The 21,743-nt window shown below is 50.6% G+C and overlaps 1 protein-coding gene across 2 annotated transcripts in view; it reads left to right on the forward strand.

Moving 5' to 3' along the window:
• Nucleotides 1-3,340: 3,340 nt before the first annotated feature.
• The window catches only part of UBE2F (ubiquitin conjugating enzyme E2 F (putative)), a 56,582-nt gene continuing 38,179 nt past the window's right edge, over nt 3,341-21,743 (forward strand). The window contains exons 1-3 of one of the 2 annotated variants that reach the window (XM_023642693.2): nt 3,341-3,895; nt 8,556-8,689; nt 18,513-18,542. In XM_023642693.2, coding sequence (XP_023498461.1) covers nt 8,572-8,689; nt 18,513-18,542 — 148 coding nt within the window. In that variant the 5' untranslated portion in view covers nt 3,341-3,895; nt 8,556-8,571. The remainder of the gene's footprint in view (nt 3,896-8,555; nt 8,690-18,512; nt 18,543-21,743) is intronic. The other variant, XM_023642694.2, reaches the window with a different exon arrangement.

Raw genomic sequence — 21,743 nt, forward strand, 5'->3', positions numbered from 1 at the left:
GAAAACCTCAGTCTTACAATATTTAAAATACCACTCTGATTCAGTCCTGTTCCAAGATAGCTGTCACAGCCCATTTTATTATTTTTTAAAGGAATAAAAGGAAACATGATGTTTTCCCTGGGGGCCAGGGAAAACAGCAGTCAGAAGTTAATTACACCAGATACGTAATTAAAGTCATACTGGTTAGAATCTAATTGTCTGCTGCCTGGATGGCCCCTTACATCATCACCATCATTTAAGCCCCTATCTGGCCCAAATGCAAGGAGTCTGCCCGCTCACCGATACTACAGAGGATCCCAGAACTGGGTCACCAAGGGTCTTGGTTAAGACAACCTCGCCCAGTTCCCCGTAACCACTTCCAGCCACTCTGTCTGGTCTCATCTTTGCCTCATCCTCCCCTCTCCAGATTAGACCCAGGATGCTTTCACCCTGAAGGGCCCAATAAAGCTTTTCCTAAAAATAACGTGCGCTGTCTCCACTTTTAGCAACAGAAGGCTCCAGGGGGACCTTGGGTTTTGCACATTTGTTTTCAGCCTCCCCAGATGAAGTCCAAGGCAAGGGCTACGGTCAGCATAGCTGTTCTCCCCCCCTCCTCCCCACAACAGTCTCTAAAGTCAGGTGGGACAGCGGAGACTCTGATCTCCAGGTGGAGCAAACCTCAGGGGTCAACGTTGAACCCCCCCATTCTATAGTAACTTCCCGAGTACTGGTTCCCCAAGCTCACGCTCCCGGAGGGCAGCGTCTGTGCTTTATACATTCTGTCCCCTTCTGGCACTCAGCACTGGGCAGATGCTCATCATATAGTTCTTGCTTATTGAAATAGATTTCAGAAGACCCTGTAGGGACACAGGGCCTGTGTGTGTGTCCAGGCCTGCTCTCCAGTGCCCTGGGCTTTGCTCCCCAGGAGAACTGGGCCTGGCTGGAGGGCAGGATGCATGCCCTGGAATAACCTAGAACAACACAGAACAGGTTGGAGCAGGTAGGAGCCGAGGGCAGAGTTGGACCCTTCCACCCTTATCTGCTCCACATCTAATGTCGCAAGGGCTGTTTCCCAACCCGTGCAAGGGGTCAAGTTTGGAACATCACTAAGGTCTTGCCCCAGGGAAGGCCTGGAGGCCACAGGACACTGTGGGGAAGAGGGAGGGGCACAAGTGCTGGTCCCGTAGGCCCGGCTTTGATGTCAGCTCACTCAGGCTGCAAGTCTTACCTCTCGGGGCAATCCTCCACTAAAACACGGGAGCTGGGAATGTCTACCCGATGGGGTGCCACTGAGGTGGGAGAGCTCTGCTCCATCCGTAGAGAGTGCCAGAGGGAAGACTGGAGGAGATGGCTAAGGAAGGCGTCTCTCCCATGGCTTTCCTGGCAGAGGTCACTTTTCCTGCCTAGGATGCCCTACCCGAACCAGCAGGCACCCAGGCCCTTGCGCCAGGCATTGTTCATCAGCTAGCAGGCTGCCCCAGGCTGAGAAGGGTCCAGAGCTCTGGCTTGGTGGTACCATGTCATCCAGGTCAGCAAAGCTGGGCAGCCTCTGGGACAGCCCGTGCAGTTGTGTCCAGAGGTAGGCCTGGCTGGAAACAGAGAGGGGACTTCTCTCTTTCCATGGCCTGGCTGGAAGCCCTGGGTTGAACTTCTTGGAGTTGGGGGGAGGAGGAGGGAAGGGCACCTGGTGAACTGTCTTCAGCTGCTCTTCCTCTGGCACCAGCACCCCTCTGGGAGACTCACAAATGAACCTCCACTCCTTCCTCCCAAATACATACACACGGTGGGCACATGATCCAAGCCCAGCCAATCTCTCCCAGAGGATGTGAAATTGGGAGGGTTTCTCATTTCACATCGAGTGGGCAGCTCCCTCTATGGCGTGGATTGTAAGGATGTGTCTGAGGCCAGGCCCCAGCTCCTTGGAGGCATCTGGGAGGACAAGGCCAGCCCCCAGAAGCCAAGACTCAGATGGAGTCCCTGAGGGTGAGGCCAGGTTCCCAGGTTCCCAGAGCTGACCTCCTTAGGTTATGTTAGCATATCCAGTCTTCTAAATCTTTTGTGCTTAAGCTAGTGAAAGTTCTGTTTCTGAAGGAGCCCCAGATGAAAACAAACTCCTTCTCCAGGAAGCAGGAGGGCCAACTTTGCCCCTTCCCTGGCTGCTGGCACCACCAGCTGCCTAAGGGGCGTGGGGCACTGGTTGAGGGCGAACCCCAGCTCTGCCACGTTGGGCAGACTGTGCCTCGGCTTCCTTGTCTTTAAAGTGGGCATAATAAAATACCCATTTGATGAGGCTGTTGTGAGGGCTACGTGAGTTAATAACCTCGTAAACCCTCAATGAGCCTCAGGTGAAGGCATGAGGCAGCCTCATGAAATGGAGCTAGAAAAGGTTTGATTTATCCACAATGGGGAGCTGTGGGCCATGGTGTGCTGCAGCCCGTTCTGTAGACAGCGCTCCTAAGTGAGTAAGACAAGTCCTCAAGCCATTCCAGTCCTACCTTCACCTGCTGTCTTGCTTCAAGGTCTTACTTTCTCTCGCCAGGTCTCCTGCAACAGCTGGAGTGTTCTGACCACCTGTTATGTGCCAGGATGGGGAACACACAGGGCAGAGGAGGGCCTGGGGAGCTGAGCTTAGGGAAATGGCAGTGAGTCTTGAGTACCAGGACTGGGGAAGCTCAGGGCTCCAGTGAAGTCACAGAGAGCACCTGCACCTCCCAGACTCTGGGGCCTCTCTCTGAGCAAGTGATGTCTAAGCTTAGGAAAACTCAGAAGTCAGCCGGGTGAAGGAGGAGGAAACCGTTCCCAAACAGAAGGGATACCACGAGTTGTGTTCTTCCCTGGGCCTCCTGACTCTGGTCTCCTCTCTGCCTGGCTCCCTTCCTACCAGCTCACTCAGGGCCAGAGCCTCGTTTAGAAAGAAAATCTGATACTGTCACTCCACTGTTTAAAACCTTCCAGTGGGGCTTCCGGAAACAACATGCTAACTCCTTGGCTCTTTCTTCCCGGTCCACGAGGTGAACCTCATCTTTTAGATGGCCCACTCCTCCAGGAGCCCTGCCCGACCCCCACAGAGCGCCTATTACCAGTCACATAGGGACGTAAGTGGACGAGGGAAGAATGCGTTCTCAACAAGCTAGCAATAGAACTATTTGAAACAGATTTTTAGGGTAAGGTGCTCACAAATGTGGAAGAGATGAAAGAGGAACAAAAACCATTAAGACAAGAACAGGAAAGGGCCACCCACTCCTCTGCGGGCTCGGCCGAAGCAGCCCGGCGGTTAGTGGCTGTGTGCACGTCTGACCGCCCCGGCCTCCGCCCCCTACCCTTCAGGCTGTGGGGCGGCCCAGTCCTCTGCATCCTGGGCACTGTGCTGGGCACACAGCGGGCGCCCTATCCGCCGAGGCGGTCAGTGCCGGCCTGGCCGCTCCTCCAGGTCAGGCTGCACCGGGATCCTCCGAGCCGCAGGCCCAGGATCAGCTCGTAACCAAATGAATGGAGGCAGGAACGCGGCGGCGCCGCGGCGCGCAGGCTCTGGAACAGCTGGGGCGATCCCGCCCCCGGCCGCCACTCGCCAATCAGCGAGGGCCGCGAGGTCCGTGCCCGCCCCCGGCCGCGCTCTCTACCAATCAGCGAGCCCCGACCGGCCGGCCGCCCGCCCAACCCAGCAGCGGCCCGCACAGGACGCTGTTCGTGTGTCGGGCTCTGAATAAAGTTCTTCGGAGCTTTGAATTTTTTTTTTAAAGCGCCCGCTGCCGTCGCGGCTGCTGAGGGCGAGAGCCGCCGAGTCCCCGCCCCGCCACTTCCGGTCCCGCCGCCCGGAGCCGGTGCGGCTGTGAGGGGCTGCGTGTCGCCGCCGCCGCCGGCCGGCCGGGCATGGTGTTGGGCGCCGGGCCCGCCTCGCCTGTCTCAGGGTGCCCAGGTGAGGAGCGCGCGGCCCTGCGCGGGCGAGGGGCTCCCGCGGCGCCGGTGCACCGGGTGGGCGGAGGGCGGGCGGCGCGGGGGCCGCCTCAGGCCGCGCCGCTCCTCAGGGCCGGGCGCCGGCGGTCGAGGGGCGGGCGCCGCAGGGCGCGGGCCTGGGATGCGGGGCCGGGCGGACCGGGCCGGACGCTGCAGGGCGCGGGGACAGCCCGCCCCGAGACCGCCCGGGGTCGGGCGCGCGCGGCCTCGCGCCGCCGTCGCGGGGAGCTGCTGGCCGCATTGTCCGGAGGAAACGGAGCGCGAGCGCTGGCCCAAGGTCACCGCCCCGACGTGGCCGGAGGAAGCGGGCCTCGGACGCGGGCGGTCCGGCTCCGGGCTGCCTCGGGGTCAGGCTAGGCCGGGGAACGGGGAGGGCAAGGCGGGGGGAGGCGCCCTCCTCGCCGACCTGCCGGCAGCTCCCCCACGATGGGGGCCGGGGGGCACAGCTAGCTTGGAGGGGTTTGCTGGGCAGAGGGGAGGCGAGGGGGAGGACATGTTGGAACGATTCGTACTGCCGAGTCTTGGATTCTGGACCTGGTTCCGCGGGTGTGTCATCATGGGTGTGGCCCCCGTCTCCCTGGGGCTCAGTTTCCTCATCTGTCACATGAGGGGACTGGGCCCGCCCCTCTCTGCATTCCCTCCAGTGCTGAAGTGGGGTCGGGAAGGATTGGAGGGGCCGGAGACGGCTGCTTGGAGGGGATGTCGGAATCTGGATAGGATTCTGTTCTGCTAAGGAAGGAGTAGCGTTAGGTGGCAAAGGGAAGGAGGGCATTTCAGACCTGCATATCAGATTGAGCGGAACCTTCCAGAAATGAGCAGGATGTTGTTGAGGAACAGGGAGGCGGCCGGCCTGCCTACCTTGTGCAGAGGATTCTCGGCTGGGTCAGGGGATGGAGGCATGGGGAGGTGACCGGTGGGAGAGATGTACACAGAGAAATCACCACCAGGCTAGGTGGTGTGGGGCTTGAGGACCTCCACCCGGACATACTTGCCATTCAGGTAGTAGGCAGTGCAGAAGGGGGCAGGTTTACTGCTGAAATTTAAAGGGCTGGACTCCAAAGGTCGGTCAACCAACAGGGGTGACTCCCGTGCGGGGTGGGAGGTCCCTGGGCCCCAGCATTCTGAAGGAGGAGGGTGGGGTGTGGACTTTTCTGTGTCCTGATCTGGGCCTTTTTGGCTGGAGAAGTTGGTTGTACCCTAGTGACCTGCAGTTGCATCTTTTACACTTCGCCAGGCAGAATTGTAAATGAGGAGTTCCCCATCCCATGAGCTGAGTGGTCCCTGGTGTCCCTGCACAGGTGACATGGCCTGATTTTGCCACTATAGGCAGGAATGCTGAGTAAATATTACTTCATATGATGAAACTAGTAAATAGCACATGCTTCTTTGAATGGTCTGAAAGCAAGTCCTACGCTGAAGAGGAACTTAACTGGGCCAATTACAACTTGAATTTACAGACTGAGCATGCTATTCAGTATAGCTGATCTGTTACTGAAAATGCTGCCACAGTCAGAGTGTAATTTGCAGTAAAGGGGAAGTTTAGTTTTAAAACAAGTCTTCAGAGGCCGGCCCCATGGCCGAGTGGTTAAGTTCCTGTGCTCTGCTTCGGCGGCCCGGGGTTTGCTGTTTTGGATCCTGGGCGTGGACCTACGTACTGCTCATCAAGCCGTGCCGTGGCGGCATCCCACGTAGAAGAACTAGAAGGACTTACAACTAGGGTATATAACTGTGTAGTGGGGTTTGGGGAGGAAAAAAAGGAAGATTGGCAACAGATGTTAGCTCAGGGCCAATCTTAAAAAAAAAAAAACCGGTCTGCAAAGAGTAAAGCATATTAAAGAAGGGAAAGAGAATTCTGAAGCAACTGCAGGTGTTCAGCTGACCTCTTGACTCTTTGAATAATTATTTTCGTTCAGATCTCTTTCATAGAGTTAATTTAACAGCTATGAAACATTCCCAAATTAGGTCTTTGGTTTGTCCCTGAAATGGCATGTGATAATGGTACAGAGGACGGAGAAATACGTGGTCATTATATACTTGGGTTTTTTTAGAATGTTAGGGAAGTAAATTTTGTCTTCTGCGGAAAACAAAACAGCAGTGTTGTTTTCTTTTGTATCTTGCACGGTCAGTGCCCACTGTGTTTTATTAAGGGTCACACACTTGTTGAAAATTGTAAGCCAAGAGTCTGACTCTAAGTGGGATTGAGTATGGGGCATGTGCTGCCCACAGAGAACAATTCAATGTGGGGTAGGGGTACAGAGGAATTAAGCAGAGTCCTCAGACTGCAGCGACACAGAAGGACTGTCTTAGTGTGAGCCTTTCTTTGTGCCAGTGAGTCTTGCCAGGATCCTCTGAGCGGCTCCTTCCGTGCAGGTCCTCAGGGACCTGGGTGTGGACCGGGCACATGCCCTGGCACTCGCTTTTCCGTGGGGCTCTTTATTATGACTTTCCTAGGCTACTGCCTGCTGAACTTTCTTTATGGACACTGTGCTTTTATTTTATTGTTTGCCGTATTCGTATTGCCAAGGTCAGCTAGCTGATAAAAACCAAGTGGACTTTGTGTGGTGCATGTGGTGCTTCCAGCCGACCTCCCAAGCGATGGATGCGTATCTTGGCCCACCATCAGGCACTCCTGACTATGTGGTAGGACTGATGTGCTCCAGTCTGGGTGCAGGGCAGTGGACGTGGCTGGAAAGGGAAACACTTCTTTGTGATCCAGATCTGCTGAAGGGATTCCTGACAAGATCGTTCTTGGGGCATGGGCTGAGCAAGAGAGCCTGGCTCTAGATGGTGATGCTGTCTCTGATAGCTTGTGGGCTGGAGCCCCTACAGGTGTTCCTGACTGTGTGCCCAACCCCAGCATCTTCTCGTGAGGTTACTTCGTAAACTGGACCGATGATAGTTCCTTGCCCTGGGTACAGCTGAGCAGTGTGTTCATTGGTTACAGTTGCTGCCTCTGTGCAGGTCCGCCTGAGGAGATGGCATGGTAGAGGGGGATGGAGAAACTAGTGTTGGTTTGTTTTCACATTTTTGTCAGCTTTATTGAGGTATAATTGAAGTACACTAAACTGCACACATGTAAAGTATGCACTTTGGTCGGTCTTGATGTATGCATATACCCCTGAGACCATCGCCACACTCAAGATAAGATGTCCCATCATCTCCAGGAGGGAAACTAGTGTTTCTGCGGTGACCGCTTCCAGCAGCTGAGTGGCCTCAGACAACCCAGTTCCTGGGCCCCCATTGCCCTAGGGTCCACGTCCGCAAAAAAGAGTGGGAGTCGGGGTGGGGGTGGGGGCGGAGAAGTCCTTCCCAGATTTGAAACTCTAGGAGCTGTGAACACTGATGTGTAATAGAACTGTCTTTTGAAGGCTTTAGGCCAGCGATTCTTAAAGGGACTCAGTGTGTCTGTGTGTCTGCGTAAGTCACGCACAATTCAGGATGTTGTTGTCGTGGTACAAACAGAACATAATCTTACAGTCTTTGGGAAGATACATAGAAGATGGTGTGAGAAGCTGTGTAAGGCACCTGGTTTAAAAATGGTTGAAAGTACAATGAGGGTGGGGGATTCTTATATTTTGGCTTTCAAGATCTTGGCCTCAAACTGAAAGTTCTGTGCTTAGGTCAAGTTTTTCAACTGGAAGTTATTGATTGTTTTCTTTTGAAAGTGATCGGAGTGTATGAAAGGAAATGATAGTAAAGCAACAAAAGAAATTATGGAAATGTTGGACTGGGGACCAGTTTTCGTCCTCAATCAAAGAAGTTCCAGAATCCCTCTCCAACTGTGGTGAAGCCAGCAAGAAGTGCCAGGAGGCCTGTGAGATGAGTGGTGGTTTATGTTAGAAACAGGCGGATGGTAGAGGACAATTATGCCTGTAAAAACTCGTGACATTTCTTTAGCCCCCTCTCCCAAGTGGTCAGGTGCGTCACCTGTGTTTTCTCTTTATCATCCTGCCCAGCGAGCTTTCAGCGGGGTGAACCTGAAACACAGATGGGTTGGAAGCAGCCAGTGAAGAGAATCTAGTTTGGGGCATTAATTATAACTTAATCTTGATGCTGATATTGCCTAAAAATGTAAGAAAACAACATAAATGAATGAGAGGTTGCTCATTAAAGGAAGAAGGAAAGGAAAGAAAAGCATTGCGGGCTCCCTCCTGACCAGAGGCCGATGCTTCCTGCAGTCTGCGATGGGCCGGGCACTGGGGCCACACACACAGGTGCATGTCCCCACAGTGGGGAGGGGCAGACTTACTAGTGGGCGGTGGTGGGCTCACGTGGAATGTGTTGGCAGAGGCTCCCCCCTAGACCATGAGCTCAGAGGAGCTTTGTCACCACCACATCCCAGCGCCTCGCACGGGGCCGGGTGCCCAGGGAGTTTGTTAAATGCATGGCTCTCCCTTTTAAAGTTTTTATTCGTATTTTAAAACATAGACTTCTAGAGGGTGTCCTAGAGGTTACCCAAACTCATTATGAAGGAATCTAGTCTTACTAATGTACCTTATATGCTAAATTTTTCTACAGCTAAATTAAAGAAAAAAATTGAAAACCACCTCACATCATTGTCTTCAGTGTCCAGTCACTGTCTAGAGACGTGTCCTTAACCCTGCTTTCCATCTGTCTTTCAGGGTAAAGGTGGCAGTAATGCTGACGCTGGCAAGCAAGCTGAAGCGGGATGACGGTCTCAAAGGGTCCCGGACGTCAGCCACGGCCTCCGACTCCACTCGGAGGGTTTCTGTGAGAGACAGGCTGCTTGTTAAAGGTGACGGTCATCCACGCAAGTGGGTTTTATGTCCTATGACAAAAAGAAGTCTGACTGCAGGCTCTTTGGGGATATGAAGCAGTCTGTTGCTGAATAGAAATACCTGTTCGAAAGTATTTTAAAATGTAATTGCTTATCACTTACAATGGAAGGACTTTGTACTGTGCACACGCTGTGGGAATGCTAATGGAAAGAAAATGGTATTAAAACTGCGGTGTGTCTGATACACGTGGAATAGTCTCTGTAGGGGCTGCCAGAGTGCTAGTGGAAGGAATAAGGTACTGGGAGCCAGCAGGCCTCAGATTCTGGTCCCAGTGCAGTCGTGGGGGTTGGGAGGCGGGGGGTTCTTCCTTTCTCCTGGCCTCCTCAGCACCCTAGTGTGTGTCTGTAAAGGAAGGGAGTGGGATTTGGTCGTGTCTTAGGGTCCGGCTCTATTTTATTCAAGTCAGACTCTGAGGAGAGCCTTGTGTAAAATCAGTTCTAGTCACAGAATTGATAACAGGGAGTCCTAGAGCTGTAGGCTTTGGAGAGGGTTTATGTAATGTGTGTATGTGAATATGCACGTGTTTGTGTGCAACTTCCGCGTTCGTTCAGTGGACCAACTTAAAACCTTAAGGTGCAGAGGCAGTTTCCTAGAGTCATGAGGACTACAAAAGAGGACGATGAAGCAGCTCCTGCCTTTAAGGAGCTTATAATTTGCAGCATTTTATGCTTTATGATGTGTTTACATTTCCCAAGTGTAAGGAGCTGGGAAGCAAAGGAGGCTTCAGTAGTTTGTTAGAACTGCCCGTTTTCATGGTGTATCAAGTTGACACCATGGTGGTTACTGGCATTTGTCTGTCCTGAAATGGATGGAATGGCAGGAGACCTGGTGTATGAAGTCACTGTGTTGAAGCTTCTCGGAAACCAAGCACTGCCAGGCTTGGGAGGGAGTGGGAAGAGGAAGACATCGGGTTCTGGGGAGACTTCAAGGGTGCACTCTTCCTAGTTCTCCCACTGCCCCTGAATCTTGACTTAGCTCTGGCTTATCCAGCCTGATGGATGATTGGTTAGAGATGGAGCAAGAATCCTTTTTACATTTTGGCATTACCTACCGTGTTGGGGAGAGCATTAGATTGTGTTCGGAGTTTGTTACAGTGCTGAAAGTTTACTCTGGGGAGTCAGAGGGTGGGGCATAGCTGCAGCACCTCACGTCGGGGGCGTCCTTTAGGGCTTGTGTCTCTTTCCTAGATGCTGGCTCCGGGGTTCCATCTGCAGAGGAACCCAGGGGCCAAGCAAGCCAGGGAAAGGGTTTGAAGTGTGTTGCTATAGTCCTTTGAGTGGAGGGTGTTTAGTGCCTGGGGAGTTAAAGTGAGGAAGGTCCAGGCGTTAGCTGAAGGGGGAGCAGGTGGGAAGCTGGCAAAGAGACTGCTCCGTCTTATTTGCCATAGCCTCGTCCTGGTTAATAGCAGCTTGTACACTGAGCTCTTGGGGCCAGGCCCTCTGTCGGGCGCTTTATGGGGCAGTTCTCATTTGGCTTTTGTTATGCCTTGCCAGGTGGGTGCTTTGTTCTGCAGCTGAAGAACTGATACTCAGAGAGGTTCAGAAGCTTGCCCAGGTTGCAGCTTTATTGCAGCAGGACAGCCAGACCCACATACTGCGGTAGGGCAGGCACTTGGGGAGCAGACCCAGCAAGCACAAACCGAAGGAGCAGAACAGAAGTACAAGTCCACAGAAAAAGAGGATTCAGGGAGGCACAGCGGTCCTCCCACCCCTCTGGCCCTGCTCAAGGATTCACCTGGGAGCTCTCAGATGGCTCCAGGGCCTGACGCAGCCCAGGGCCGCCCACTGGGGCTCACAAAGCTGGACTCTGCCCCAGCTCGAGAACAGGAGATGTCTTTGGCTGGGTTTACAGGGCCCAGCTAAGGTCCTTTGGCCTTGTGAGACTCATCAAGGAAAGGTGCAGAACCACCTTGTGAGGCCCCCTGTTTCCATCCTCCCTGGGCCGCTGGTGATGGATCATGAGGTTTCTGGGGCCGAGAGCACTTACAGCTGGTGGCTGGCTGTGGGCAGCAGGGCTCCCTGTAACACTCCCCTCTTGTGGCCTGCTCCCTCTGTCTGCCTCAGGGGCTGCTAGGCTGAGTGAGCTGGCTGGCTGAGTGGTGGGTAGTTTGGGCTTGTGGTGGAGGGTGGGCCCGACCGGGAGGGGAGGCTATGGACAAGAGGTACCTGATGGAGAGTGCTCTGATGGCTGATGAGTGCTCGTCCGTTCCTAGGGCGCTCCTTTGCTAGGCTGTACGTGGCACCGGCCTTCATTCTGCGCGTTTCTGATGGTGGCAGTGGAGTCCAGGGCTTTTGTGGGGCAGGGGGAGGCATTTGAAGGGGTGATTATGATGAGAGTCCCTTCTAGACGAAACCCCCCTTTTGGGCCTTTGAGAAAAGCAGAGTGCCCGAGTTCAGCAAGATTGCTACAGTCAGGACTGTCATCTTGGACAGTGACTTTAACTCATGTGAGAATGCTCCTCATGGGGATCAGTAGGTTGTAGAAAAGTGTGTTAATGTGTCTTTGGGACTCAGTGCCATAGACAGACTTCCTGAGAGCAGGGAATTTGGCAGGCAGCATGGTTACTTAGGAGTATCCTGGGGACTGACACCTGTGGAGGGAGGTGAAGGAAGCAGGAGCAGCAGAGGGAGAAATCGAGCTTTGACAAACGCCCCCTGCCAGCCTCTGCTCGGAGCAGGCATGGCCCTTGAGAGCTGTCCCCAGTCAGGGAGATGCTCAGGGCTTCCTGCTCTGCATTGACCAGTCGTCAGATGGCAGCTGTCCTGCAAGGGGTGTGGCCTGAGGTGGGGGTCTCTGCCAGCCCTCATTGAGGGGGATCCAGGCTGTGCATCCTATAGCCCAAAGGAAAAACTACAGAGACTTACAAGCAAATGTATTTTATGTATATGTATTTTAGCATATGTATTTTAACTGGTCAGTTGCCATGCTTGACCTTACATGGTGAGGGATCTGGCTTGGTGCAGATGGCTGTAGGGTTGAGCTGATGGATGGAGGAGATTGGAGGTTGGCAGGGACAGTTGTCGCTAGTGGGCAGGGCCAGTAGGCTGCACAGCTGAAGCTCCTGTTCTTTTTCTTGGAATTGTGGGCCCAGTTCTGAAGGGTGACAGAAGGCTGGAGCCAGCCCTCCCTGGAAAGCCTGTAGCCTGCCTTGGAGCAGCTGGCCGTGGGGGGCCCCTCTACCATCCTGGCACCGTGGCCACACTGGCTTTTCAATTGCACCCCTAGGGTAGTTCTCAAGGACACCCTCCAGGCTGAAGGGGAGAGATGCTTGTAGCCGCAGTCCCTGGAGGCTGTAGAACAATTGAGTGTTTCTGGGCTAGGATTTGGCTGCTGTCTGCCCTGAGTCCTGGGAGCTGGAGACACTGGGGAGAGAGAGTGTCAGATCTGTGCATTTCCTGTTGGCCCTGACTCAGGTCTGGGCTTGACCGGGGAGCCATCACCATTGTTTGCAGCCACAGGGCAGAGGGCACTGCTCTTCTGGTGGACCTTTGTGGTGGCTGTGAGTCTTATAGTGCTCCCTACTTCCCAGAAAAGCCCTCAGGGCAGAATTACTTTCTTGTTTATCAGAAGCTTAGTACTTTTCAGATAGCGGGAACATGTCTGTTTCCCTGTTCTTTCAGTTGTTCACTCAACAAACATTTTAGTGCCTGCTGTGTGCCAGCCTACTATTAGTACCCCCAAAGACCTCAAGGGACCCCAAGCAGGCTGGCAGGAACCTTTTGCCTGTTTTTGTTAAATGTGGAGATTTGGAATTGAGCTGACTGAGTTTGGGGTCAGGTCTGGAATGTGGGCAATGGAGGAAATGAATCTGTGTGCAGCCTTTGTCCATAGCAGTCCCTGCACCCCAGGTGGTTCCTGGCCTTCTCTCCTTTTAGCAGGTGGCTTCTGGGCCTGGGGCTGTGGTGTGAGCTCTCTGTGCTCTGAGCCTCCTCTCCAAAATGGAGAGGGCTGGCTGCTCACCTGCACTTGCTTCCCAGCATCCAGGGGGCCACGTGGGGCCTCCCTCGGTCGAGCCTTCTGTGTCCACACTAGCACTTTGGTCATGTGACGGTATAGGAAGGGCCCCATTCCAGTGCGGTTCCTGGAAGAGTGAGAGAAAGAGAACATTTATTGTTCTCCAGAGCTGCTCCCTCCACGCTAGGCCTTGCCCAGGGCTCCGGGGCTGGGCTCGGGGTTTGGTTTGCCATGTTAGCAGGATATTTAGAGCATTTAGCAGCGTGTGAAGCTGGGTTACACGCCACTACGTATTTTAAAGACTAGAGCGGTGGCCCAGAGAGGAGGAGTCCTGCTCACGTGGAGCTAAGGCAGCTGGCCCCAAGGCTAACCTTTAAATGCTTTGTTGAGGGTTAAATACCAGTGAAGCTGCCCAGGGAACTTGGCGGTCCCCTCAGGTGTACCCAGTAGCCCAGTGGGCCAAGAAGGGTCTGCAGAAGACAAACAAGGGCCCAAGTCAGCCTTATCTGCTCGTGTTGAAAGTGGGTGGTATGAAGCCTTGGGGCTCCATTCCCATCGCTACCAGTCTCTGCTGCAGGGGGTTACGGCCTCACTCCCCCAGAGTGCAGAGGGGACCATATGTACTCTGGGCCTGCACTCTGCAGTCTGCTGCTGGAGGCCCTTAGACTGAGTGGAAGGGCTGACATGGGACTCTAGCAGTGCTGTCTCTGGAGGGACTGATGCCCTTGGGTCAAGTGTCTCCCAGGTAAGGGCACTGTGCATGGATGCTGGGAGTGCAGAAGAGAAGCTCGGTGCATGAAGACAACAGGAAGCTAAGAGATGAAGTTCTGGTTCCACAAATCTAAGAGGGTAGTGGTTTGGGTGGAAGGAGCTAATCAAGTCTCCTGGGAAGTAGCTGCTGTCTCTACCTGGGTCAAAGGGCACAGCTGCTCTGCCTGATGGGCCTTGGACCTGACTCTTGCTAAGAATCATCTGCGCCTGTGTTTGGCCTTTTGTCTTAGCTCAGGTACCATAACAAAGTACCTTAGATATGGTGGCTTAAACAACAGACATGTGTCTCTCCTGGTTCTGGAGGCTGGGAAGTCCAAGATCAAGGCACCAGCAGATTCAGTTCCTGGTGAGATCCCTCTTCCTGGCCTGCAGGCACCTGCTGTCTCTTCTCATAAGGGCTCTAATCCCATCATGAGGGCCCCACCCTCATGACTTCATCTAACCCTAATTACCTCCCAAAGGCCCCAGCTCCTAATGCCATTGCATGGGGAGGGGGGTTGAGCTTCAACATATGAACTTTGCGGGGGACACAGTTCACTCCACAGCACCTTTGGAATGCCCCAGTCCCCAACTATACCAGGAGAAAGGCTCCTCATGTCTCAGGGCATTCACGTGGGAGCATTGCCACCTTGCTGGCAAGTGTGCCTTTTTGTTGAGTCAAGCACATCCTGAGCATCCCACATGTGCCAAGCTCAGGGCCAGGTCCTGAGGTCCCAGGGCTGTGTCACTGACAGCCACCGCGATGGAGAGCATGCAGGTTGGAGTGACAGGCAGTGCAGAAACAACTGGAGCACTGGGCTGTGAGCAGCCCACAAAAGAAAAGGGTGCGTCCATGCCATGGGGGGCCATTGTGGTAACCAAGTGGATTTTGCAATCTGATATTTCAGTTCAGTCATACTTCAAGTGGGCTCCGTGTTTTGATATTTAGTCAGAAAGGAAAAGAGTCTAATTTCTCAGAAGGAAGTTGTGCTGCCACGGAATTATGTAAGGTGCCAGGTGCCTCCCAGAAAGGCTGGGCCAGTGAGCGGTGGAGGTGTTAGCACCTTGGAACAGGCGAGATTTCTCAGTTTAAAAATATCTGAATCGCTCCTTACCTTACAGGTGGGGCTAGCGTCCTTCGGGCGGTAAGGTGATACAGGGAAGGGCCACTGCTTTGCCAAGAGGCCTCTCAAGCATGTGAAGCAATTCGCTTGTTTCTTTGGTCACAGTCATCTTGTACATGGGTTCTAAAGTGATAACGGTTGATGCTAGTGAATTATTATTTGCCATTGTTGGAAGTGTGGAGAAACTACTTGTCATTTGCGACAGCTCCCTGAGAGGAATGCGTGAGCATGTGTGGCTCATTTTATCTTCTGTATGGGGCTGAACTAAACTGCTGAGCGTCTTTATTGAAATACTTGTGCCCCCAGGATTGTATTCCTTGCCTGCACTGGCTCTTGGACCAAAAGCCTAGAGGTGGGGGTCATTACTGGACCGGCTCTGAGGGCTCTCCCTGGCCCTTGCCCACCTTCCTTGAGTGAGTTCCACTGAACGTGGAAGTGCAAGCACGCTCATCTTTGGAGTTTAATTTCTGGACTACAATGTGAAGTTATTAAATCTGTTGTGTGAATAGCTGTGTGTAGATGTTTTAGCATGGCAAAATAGCCTACAGCAGCTTTCTATACCTGGGGAGAGTAAAAAAATCCAGAGGCCCCGGCCCCACCTAGAACTTTTGGTGTCATTGGTCTGGATAGGGCTGGGGTGGCAGGATTAGCTTGGCAAGTACTAGATTGTAGTGATGATGCACAACTCCAAATTCTACTAAAAATCATTGAATTGTACATTTAAAGTGGGTCTATTTTGCAATATGTAAATTGTACCACACCAATGCTATTAAAAAAACAAAAACAAAAAAAAGCGGGCCAGCCCGGTGGCACAGCGGTTAAGTTCACATGTTCCACTTCAGTGGCCCGGGGTTCACCAGTTCCGATCCCAGGTGCAGACCTAGCACTGCTTGTCAAGCCATGCTGTGGCAGGCATCCCGCTTATAAAATAGAGGAAGATGGGCACGGTTGTTAGCTCAGGGCTAATCTTCCTCAAAAAAAAAAAAAAAAGAAAAAGCAAACAACTCCCCGGGTGATTGATGTGTAGCCAGGATGGAGAATCCCTGTCCTACAGTGAGGTGTCCTCCAGCCTGCGAGCCTTGTGCCTCCACACCCCCTCCCTGACGTGCAGAGGTCTGGTTCTGTTGCTCAGTCATCGTGATGCCCCTGGTCAGTGCCTCCTGCCCTCCTGTGCCCAGACCTCCCCTCTTCCTCAACCCCGCTGACCTCAGTGTCTTCTTAAACATTTCACTTCTGTTACATGGCCCCCCTTTCAAGTCCTCTGGGTATGTGTTTAATTTCACTGGGTTTTTATAAAGCTGGACAACCAGAGTTCTCACAACTGCGGGTAGGACAGGCCTGTAAGAGAAGGCCGGGTTCCAGTGGCCGTCATCAGTCTCCCAAAAGAAGGGCCTTCAAGGACAGTTTCTTGTAGATTCTTAGCAACAAAAAGTTAAATAGTATAATAAAAAATGTAAATAGTATTTATCTTAAAACATATAGTTTAATTATATGAATAACATTTATTTAAAAGTGATTATTATGAATAACTCATTTGATAAAATGTGTGCTTTTGTGATAAAATGAGTGCCCTGTGGGAGCCGGTGGAGCAGAGTGTGGCCCTTGGCTCCTTCCGTCGGAGGGCGTGGTGTGATCTGGGCAGAGGGCTCTGGTCCTCCTCAGCCCACCTCACCGCACTCTATAGTCTTTAGCAAATTCCCGCTCCGAGGAAGGGTGACAGTGCGCCAGTCGGAAAGACGAAACTGAAGAGTGCTGTGGTCGTTATAAGAAGAATGATGGTGAACTTTTCATAGGATCATCATCATTTTGTTTTAAGTGACTATATTTTAATGTAGCAAAACCCAAGACTGCTGAGAAGACAGATTCCCAGGCTTGCATTTCATCACAAAACTTGTTCCTTTTCTAATCACAGCAAAAGGGTGATTAACTGTTACTCCTCTCCCACGCCCGGCTCCACTGAAGAGACTGGCTCTTTTTCTCACGAGTGAGAACTCTCTGCCCGGCTAGAGCACTGGATAGGACGCCCTGGAACCAGGAGGGAGCATCCCAAGCTCCACTCTTCTGGGTGCCCATTCCAGACACCTGGACCCCAGAGCTAATACATTTAGTGGGCCCCCTGTCTCTACTCAGATTCTCAGTCAAATAGCTGATATCAAGGCCTGTGGCCTTCCTAACCCCTCAGCCTCAGAACAGAGCCATCTGCCAGTCTTCCCACTAATGCACTCAGTGTTCAGCTTTGCAAACATTATGGTCTCTGTCATCCCCCTCCCCTCCCCTCCCCACCTCTCCCGACTTGACTTGCAGGAATTGTTACCTGCTGCTTTCTGTATTTTGACCACCAATTTGCTTCTTTTTTGTGTTTTTTTGTAATCTGGTTTCCATCTTTCCACTTGCTTTCATGCTGTTTTGAATGTCCTCAGCAGGGTCTGATCCACATCCGATGGCCTTGCCTTGGGCCAGTCTGTCCTCTCTTTACTGGGTCACTGTGTCCGTGTGTCTCGCTTACTCTTCTGCCTGTTTGTCATCGGTAACTTTCCCTGCTCCTTGTTCTCTGATTTCTGCTGAGGTTCTTCTTCTCACCAGCCTCTCCCCTTTGTCGGTCTCGTGATGTCAGGTGGCATCGCTCTGTAGGGGCTCCTCTGCCCTGGCCGTGGTCGTGCACCCAGACCTCAACTTCCTCCTCCCGGGACATCAGCCCTCCGTGCCGTCTCTGACCCCTCCTGCCCCACACAGTTGGCAGATCTTCCATCCTCTTTGCTCTCAGGCACCCTCACTCTGCCTGCCTTTGCTGGGCCCTCACTGCCTAGCAGAGTGCCCACCTCAGGTTGTCTGCCTACGCTTTGCCCTTTCTGAAGTTGTCCTCTTGAGGCAAAGCTTAGAAAGTTGTTCAGAAATCTCGCTCAGCTCTCTATTGCTGCAGAATGAAGTTTAGAATTCTGCACCGTGTAGTCAGGGTCCTGCTCAATCCTGACTGGTTTTCGACCTTGTTTCCCATTGCTCTCTGGTTGTCTTTGTACCCATTGCTCTGGCTGAACAGGATGCCTCTGGTTTCTGTGCTTGTCTGTGTTCTGTGCTTTTGTGCATTGCTAACTTATCTCCTTGGAATACCTTTTTATCCACCTCTGCAGGACTGTTCTACCTGTTCGTTAAAGCCCAGCTCAAAAACTTCTCCTTCCTTTAGTCTCCACAGCTGGAGAGAATCTGCATGCTCCGAGGACCCCAGAGCACATTACGTTGTTGAGGCACAGGCAACATGCCTGCCCAGTTATTTCTGGGTCTCCCCCACCCCCAGGCCTCAGCTCTTGAATAGCAAGATTGAGGGGGGTTTGTAGCTGTGTTCTGGCAGAGGGGTGCTGGCCGTCAGTGCTCAATTAGTGACTAATAGAAGAGGCCCCAGAGAGCGCTAGGAGCAAGGAATGTAGCTCAGAGGAGGTGACTCCCTTGGGTAGTTAGCAATGCCCACAGATGGCAAAGGGCAAGGGTTTAGGCCCAGCAGAGGTCGAGAGTTTCCTCTCACTGGAAAAGTTTGAGCCCAAACTGGGCGAGCCCTCACCAGAAGACAGATCTGGAAAAACTGGAGGAGATACAAGGCGTATATATAAATCAAATTTTGAGGGCAGGAGTTCCACTCCTTGAGGGAACAAGATTTTCAGAAACAGTAGTGACTGTTTACGTATAGGTAATTGCCATGTTAATTTTAAATGACTTTCATTCATACTGAGTTTTCAAGGGCCCTTGACTGTACTGGTTGGCATCCTACAAGTCACTTTGTGTATTTGAAAGCAACGTCATGGCTTAAAGTCTAAACTTTAGACCAAGTGTAGGTTTCAGTTAATTCGGTTTATTTATTATTATTTTTCCTCAGTGTTCTGGGGGAAATTACCAGTTTAGAGCTGGTGATTTTATGTGGAGTAGTTGACTAATATTAACAGTAATCTCTTTGTTTCCACAGAGGTTGCAGAACTTGAAGCTAATTTACCTTGTAAGTATAACATCCCCAATCGAACATTAAGTGCTATAAAATAATTGCATGGAGAAGCTTGTTTTATATTTTAATAATCTTGCATCACAAAAAGCCTATTTTTCACGTATGTTAGGAACACATTTTACTTTTGTGCAAACAAGTACAGCCCTTTTCAAGGCTCCTGTGAGGAGGAGGCGTGGACCATGTCTGGGTGTCACGCAGCAGTGCCTCCTCTCTCCTTGCTGTGGCAGGGGTGTGTCGGCTAGGTTTTGTGTCTCTTCCTCAGCATTCTGTATCCCGCTCTCTTTGAGTGAAAAGTATATAAATCAGTGATGGACAGTCTTGTTTTTATTAGTGACAGAACCACCTTTTTGGTCCCGAAAGTGCTGATTTGTAATTGTCTTTGTGCGTGAGGTGGGATGACCATATGCCTTTCTGTCACCAGTGCGCCTCTCCTTGCTTGGTCCTCCCGCTCAGACACACACAGACCAACTGTGCTGTCCTCGGTGGGCACGCTCGCTTACTAGGCACTTCTCTCATGTGATGTGTCAAAGTTTCTTATTTCTTTTTTCTATCGTTAATCCCTTCCCAAACCCTTTATTTTATAAGACCCTCAAAGTCTGAAAGCTTTGGCCATTTTAGTATTCTTTTGTTAGAACGTTTTATCATACTTGGTTAAAAATAGTTCTGAGGCTGAGGATGTTTGTCGATGTGGGTGAAATATTTTATACATGGGTCTCCTGGTCTGGGCGAAGCCTACAGAGAGCTTGGTGTGGAGGCCCAGCTCACATAGGGTAAGAGAGGGCCCGTTCCAACCTCCACCTAAAGTTGGAAAGATAATTGTGGGGTGCAGCCTTTCAGTGGTTGTGAAATCCATTTGTGAGGGTAAGTACATACTGTTTCTTGAAAAACTATTTTTAATATATAGTATTTATATATAGCTATAGTGGGTTGTGATATAAAATATGTTTTAGTGTGAGTCTAAGTTAAAACTGTCTTAAGTCACTGGATTGTTTGACCTCAAAGTTTTCTTCTAGTCAGAAGGAAGTATCTTGGAATTCTATTAAAGGTTGTCTTTCTACCTACTGAAGTATTTACAGATGATTTACTTTAGAATGTTCCAGGAAAACAAACAATCGTGTTGTGTAGGATAGACGAAGGAGGATTGGCAAAATATTGAAGCTGAGTGTTGGGTTCATTATTCCTATTCTCTGCTTTTTTTAAAAAAAATTAAGTATATTAGGGGGCTGGCCCCGTGGCCGAGTGGTTAAGTTCGCGCGCTCCGCTGCAGGCGGCCCAGTGTTTCGTTGGTTCGAATCCTGGGCGCGGACATGGCACTGCTCGTCAAACCACGCTGAGGCAGCGTCCCACATGCCACAACTAGAAGGACCCACAACGAAGAATATACAACCATGTATGGGGGGGCTTTGGGGAGAAAAAGGAAATAAAATAAAATCTTTAAAAAAAAAAAAATTAAGTATATTAGGACGTTTTCCTGATAAAAAGTAAAATAAAGCGATCTTTCTATTTTCTACTTCCATCATACCTTCCCATCAGCCCCCAACTTGAACATATATAGACGGTAGACATTTAATCAAAGACCACAAAAAACTTCCCCCTTACGCAGTTTATTTGTCCTTGAATAAGAATCTAATCCATAGAGTGTAGCTTTCGCTTCATCTAAAAATTTGGTTTAAAAACGCTAAAATTTATAATTGGCTTTCAAAACAGGATTTTAACTGAATACCTTAGGTTTGAAAAAGGCATGACACATCTTCCTAGCCCTTACGGCTAAGTGTCAGGTTAAAAGGATGACACACCTGCTATATGTATATATGTGTGTACATGCCACATGCTATGTACCTTTTCTTTTCTCTCTCCCTTTCCTCTCCCCCAGCCAAAGTGGAGGGAAATCTAAATCAGTTTTTACAAGTAAGCCAAACTTTCCAGAAGTATGCAACTCATTATTCTAAAGAGGAAACAAGAAGCCACCTGAGAGTAAATCTTTACTGTCTGTTTAATAATCTTTCTAAAATATTTATTAAGGCAAATAAAATAACTTGCCATGAGGCAGTGGTGCTAAGTAATTATTCAGGGCTAGTTTGGAGCTCTGTACGTGCAAGTTTATAGAGGCTTCTCTGTTTGCAAAAAATAAAAAATATCTCTTTCAGATTGATGGAAACATGAGGATCTCAGCCCATGCCTACAGATCGAGGAGGAGCTTGACTCTTGTTTCACTAAAGCCCCTGCATTGAACTAAAACAAAAACCGGACTTTCAGCCTTTTGTTGTTGTCATTAGAACTTAGACCTTGTTGAGCTTTCAAATTTTGGGTTCTTTTCAGTAGTTTTATTGTTTTTTAGTCCACTTTGATATAATTTCTTTATTCTTAGTGGGCCAGTCTAGTTTAGAGGGATTGATTTCTGCCTCTGGGCCTTTAATAAAACAAAGGAGAATGCTAGATATTAGAAACAAATGGATGAGAAACAAATGAGTCCACTAATCAGTGAAAGATTTCCCAAGCCCTTGTCACATGTTTTTGTTATGTGTCTCACGAGAAAGATGGCCTTTATCTTTTCAAGGTAAGAGTAAGAAAAATGAAGCCCATTTAGATTATTCCATACACAGTTCAAATGTGTGATTTGAGCGAAAGTCTTGAACTCTTTGGCCCCACAGTTGTTTTTATTTCTAACATAAAGAATGTGACAATGTACTCTCTAAGACTCCTTCTTGCTCTTCTAGACTGAATTACCTTTCACTCTGCAATGATTTTGTGAGGGATTGGTTAAAAAAGAAAAAGGAAACCTTACTAACAGTTCTGCATTATTTGTATGTGGCATACCTAGCATATTCATGAAGTAATGAAACGAGGCATGGTACAGGGAAAAGAGTCAGGAACTAGTTTTTAATTTGGAAACTAAACTTCCTTCTGTTGATAACCTGTGTGATCTTGGTCTGGTCACCGAACCTCTCTGGTCCTTCGTGTCATCCCTCATGATTGAGGACAGTGGACTAGATACTCTCTAAGGCCATTTGCAAGTCTAAATTTGAATCGTACTATTTTTGATGAAAATTCATACCACTGTAAAACTAGGCAAATATTTTCAGTGGGGCTTGTAAGAAATAAAGTCAATAGGTGACCCAAGGAATTTAGCATGATATTTTCCAAGTTTATAAAATGTAGACAATTTCTACATATATTCCTTCCAAATTCCTTGGG

This window comes from Equus caballus, chromosome 6 (assembly GCF_041296265.1).
Source record: "Equus caballus isolate H_3958 breed thoroughbred chromosome 6, TB-T2T, whole genome shotgun sequence".
In the NCBI taxonomy this organism is placed as follows: Eukaryota; Metazoa; Chordata; class Mammalia; order Perissodactyla; family Equidae; genus Equus; species Equus caballus.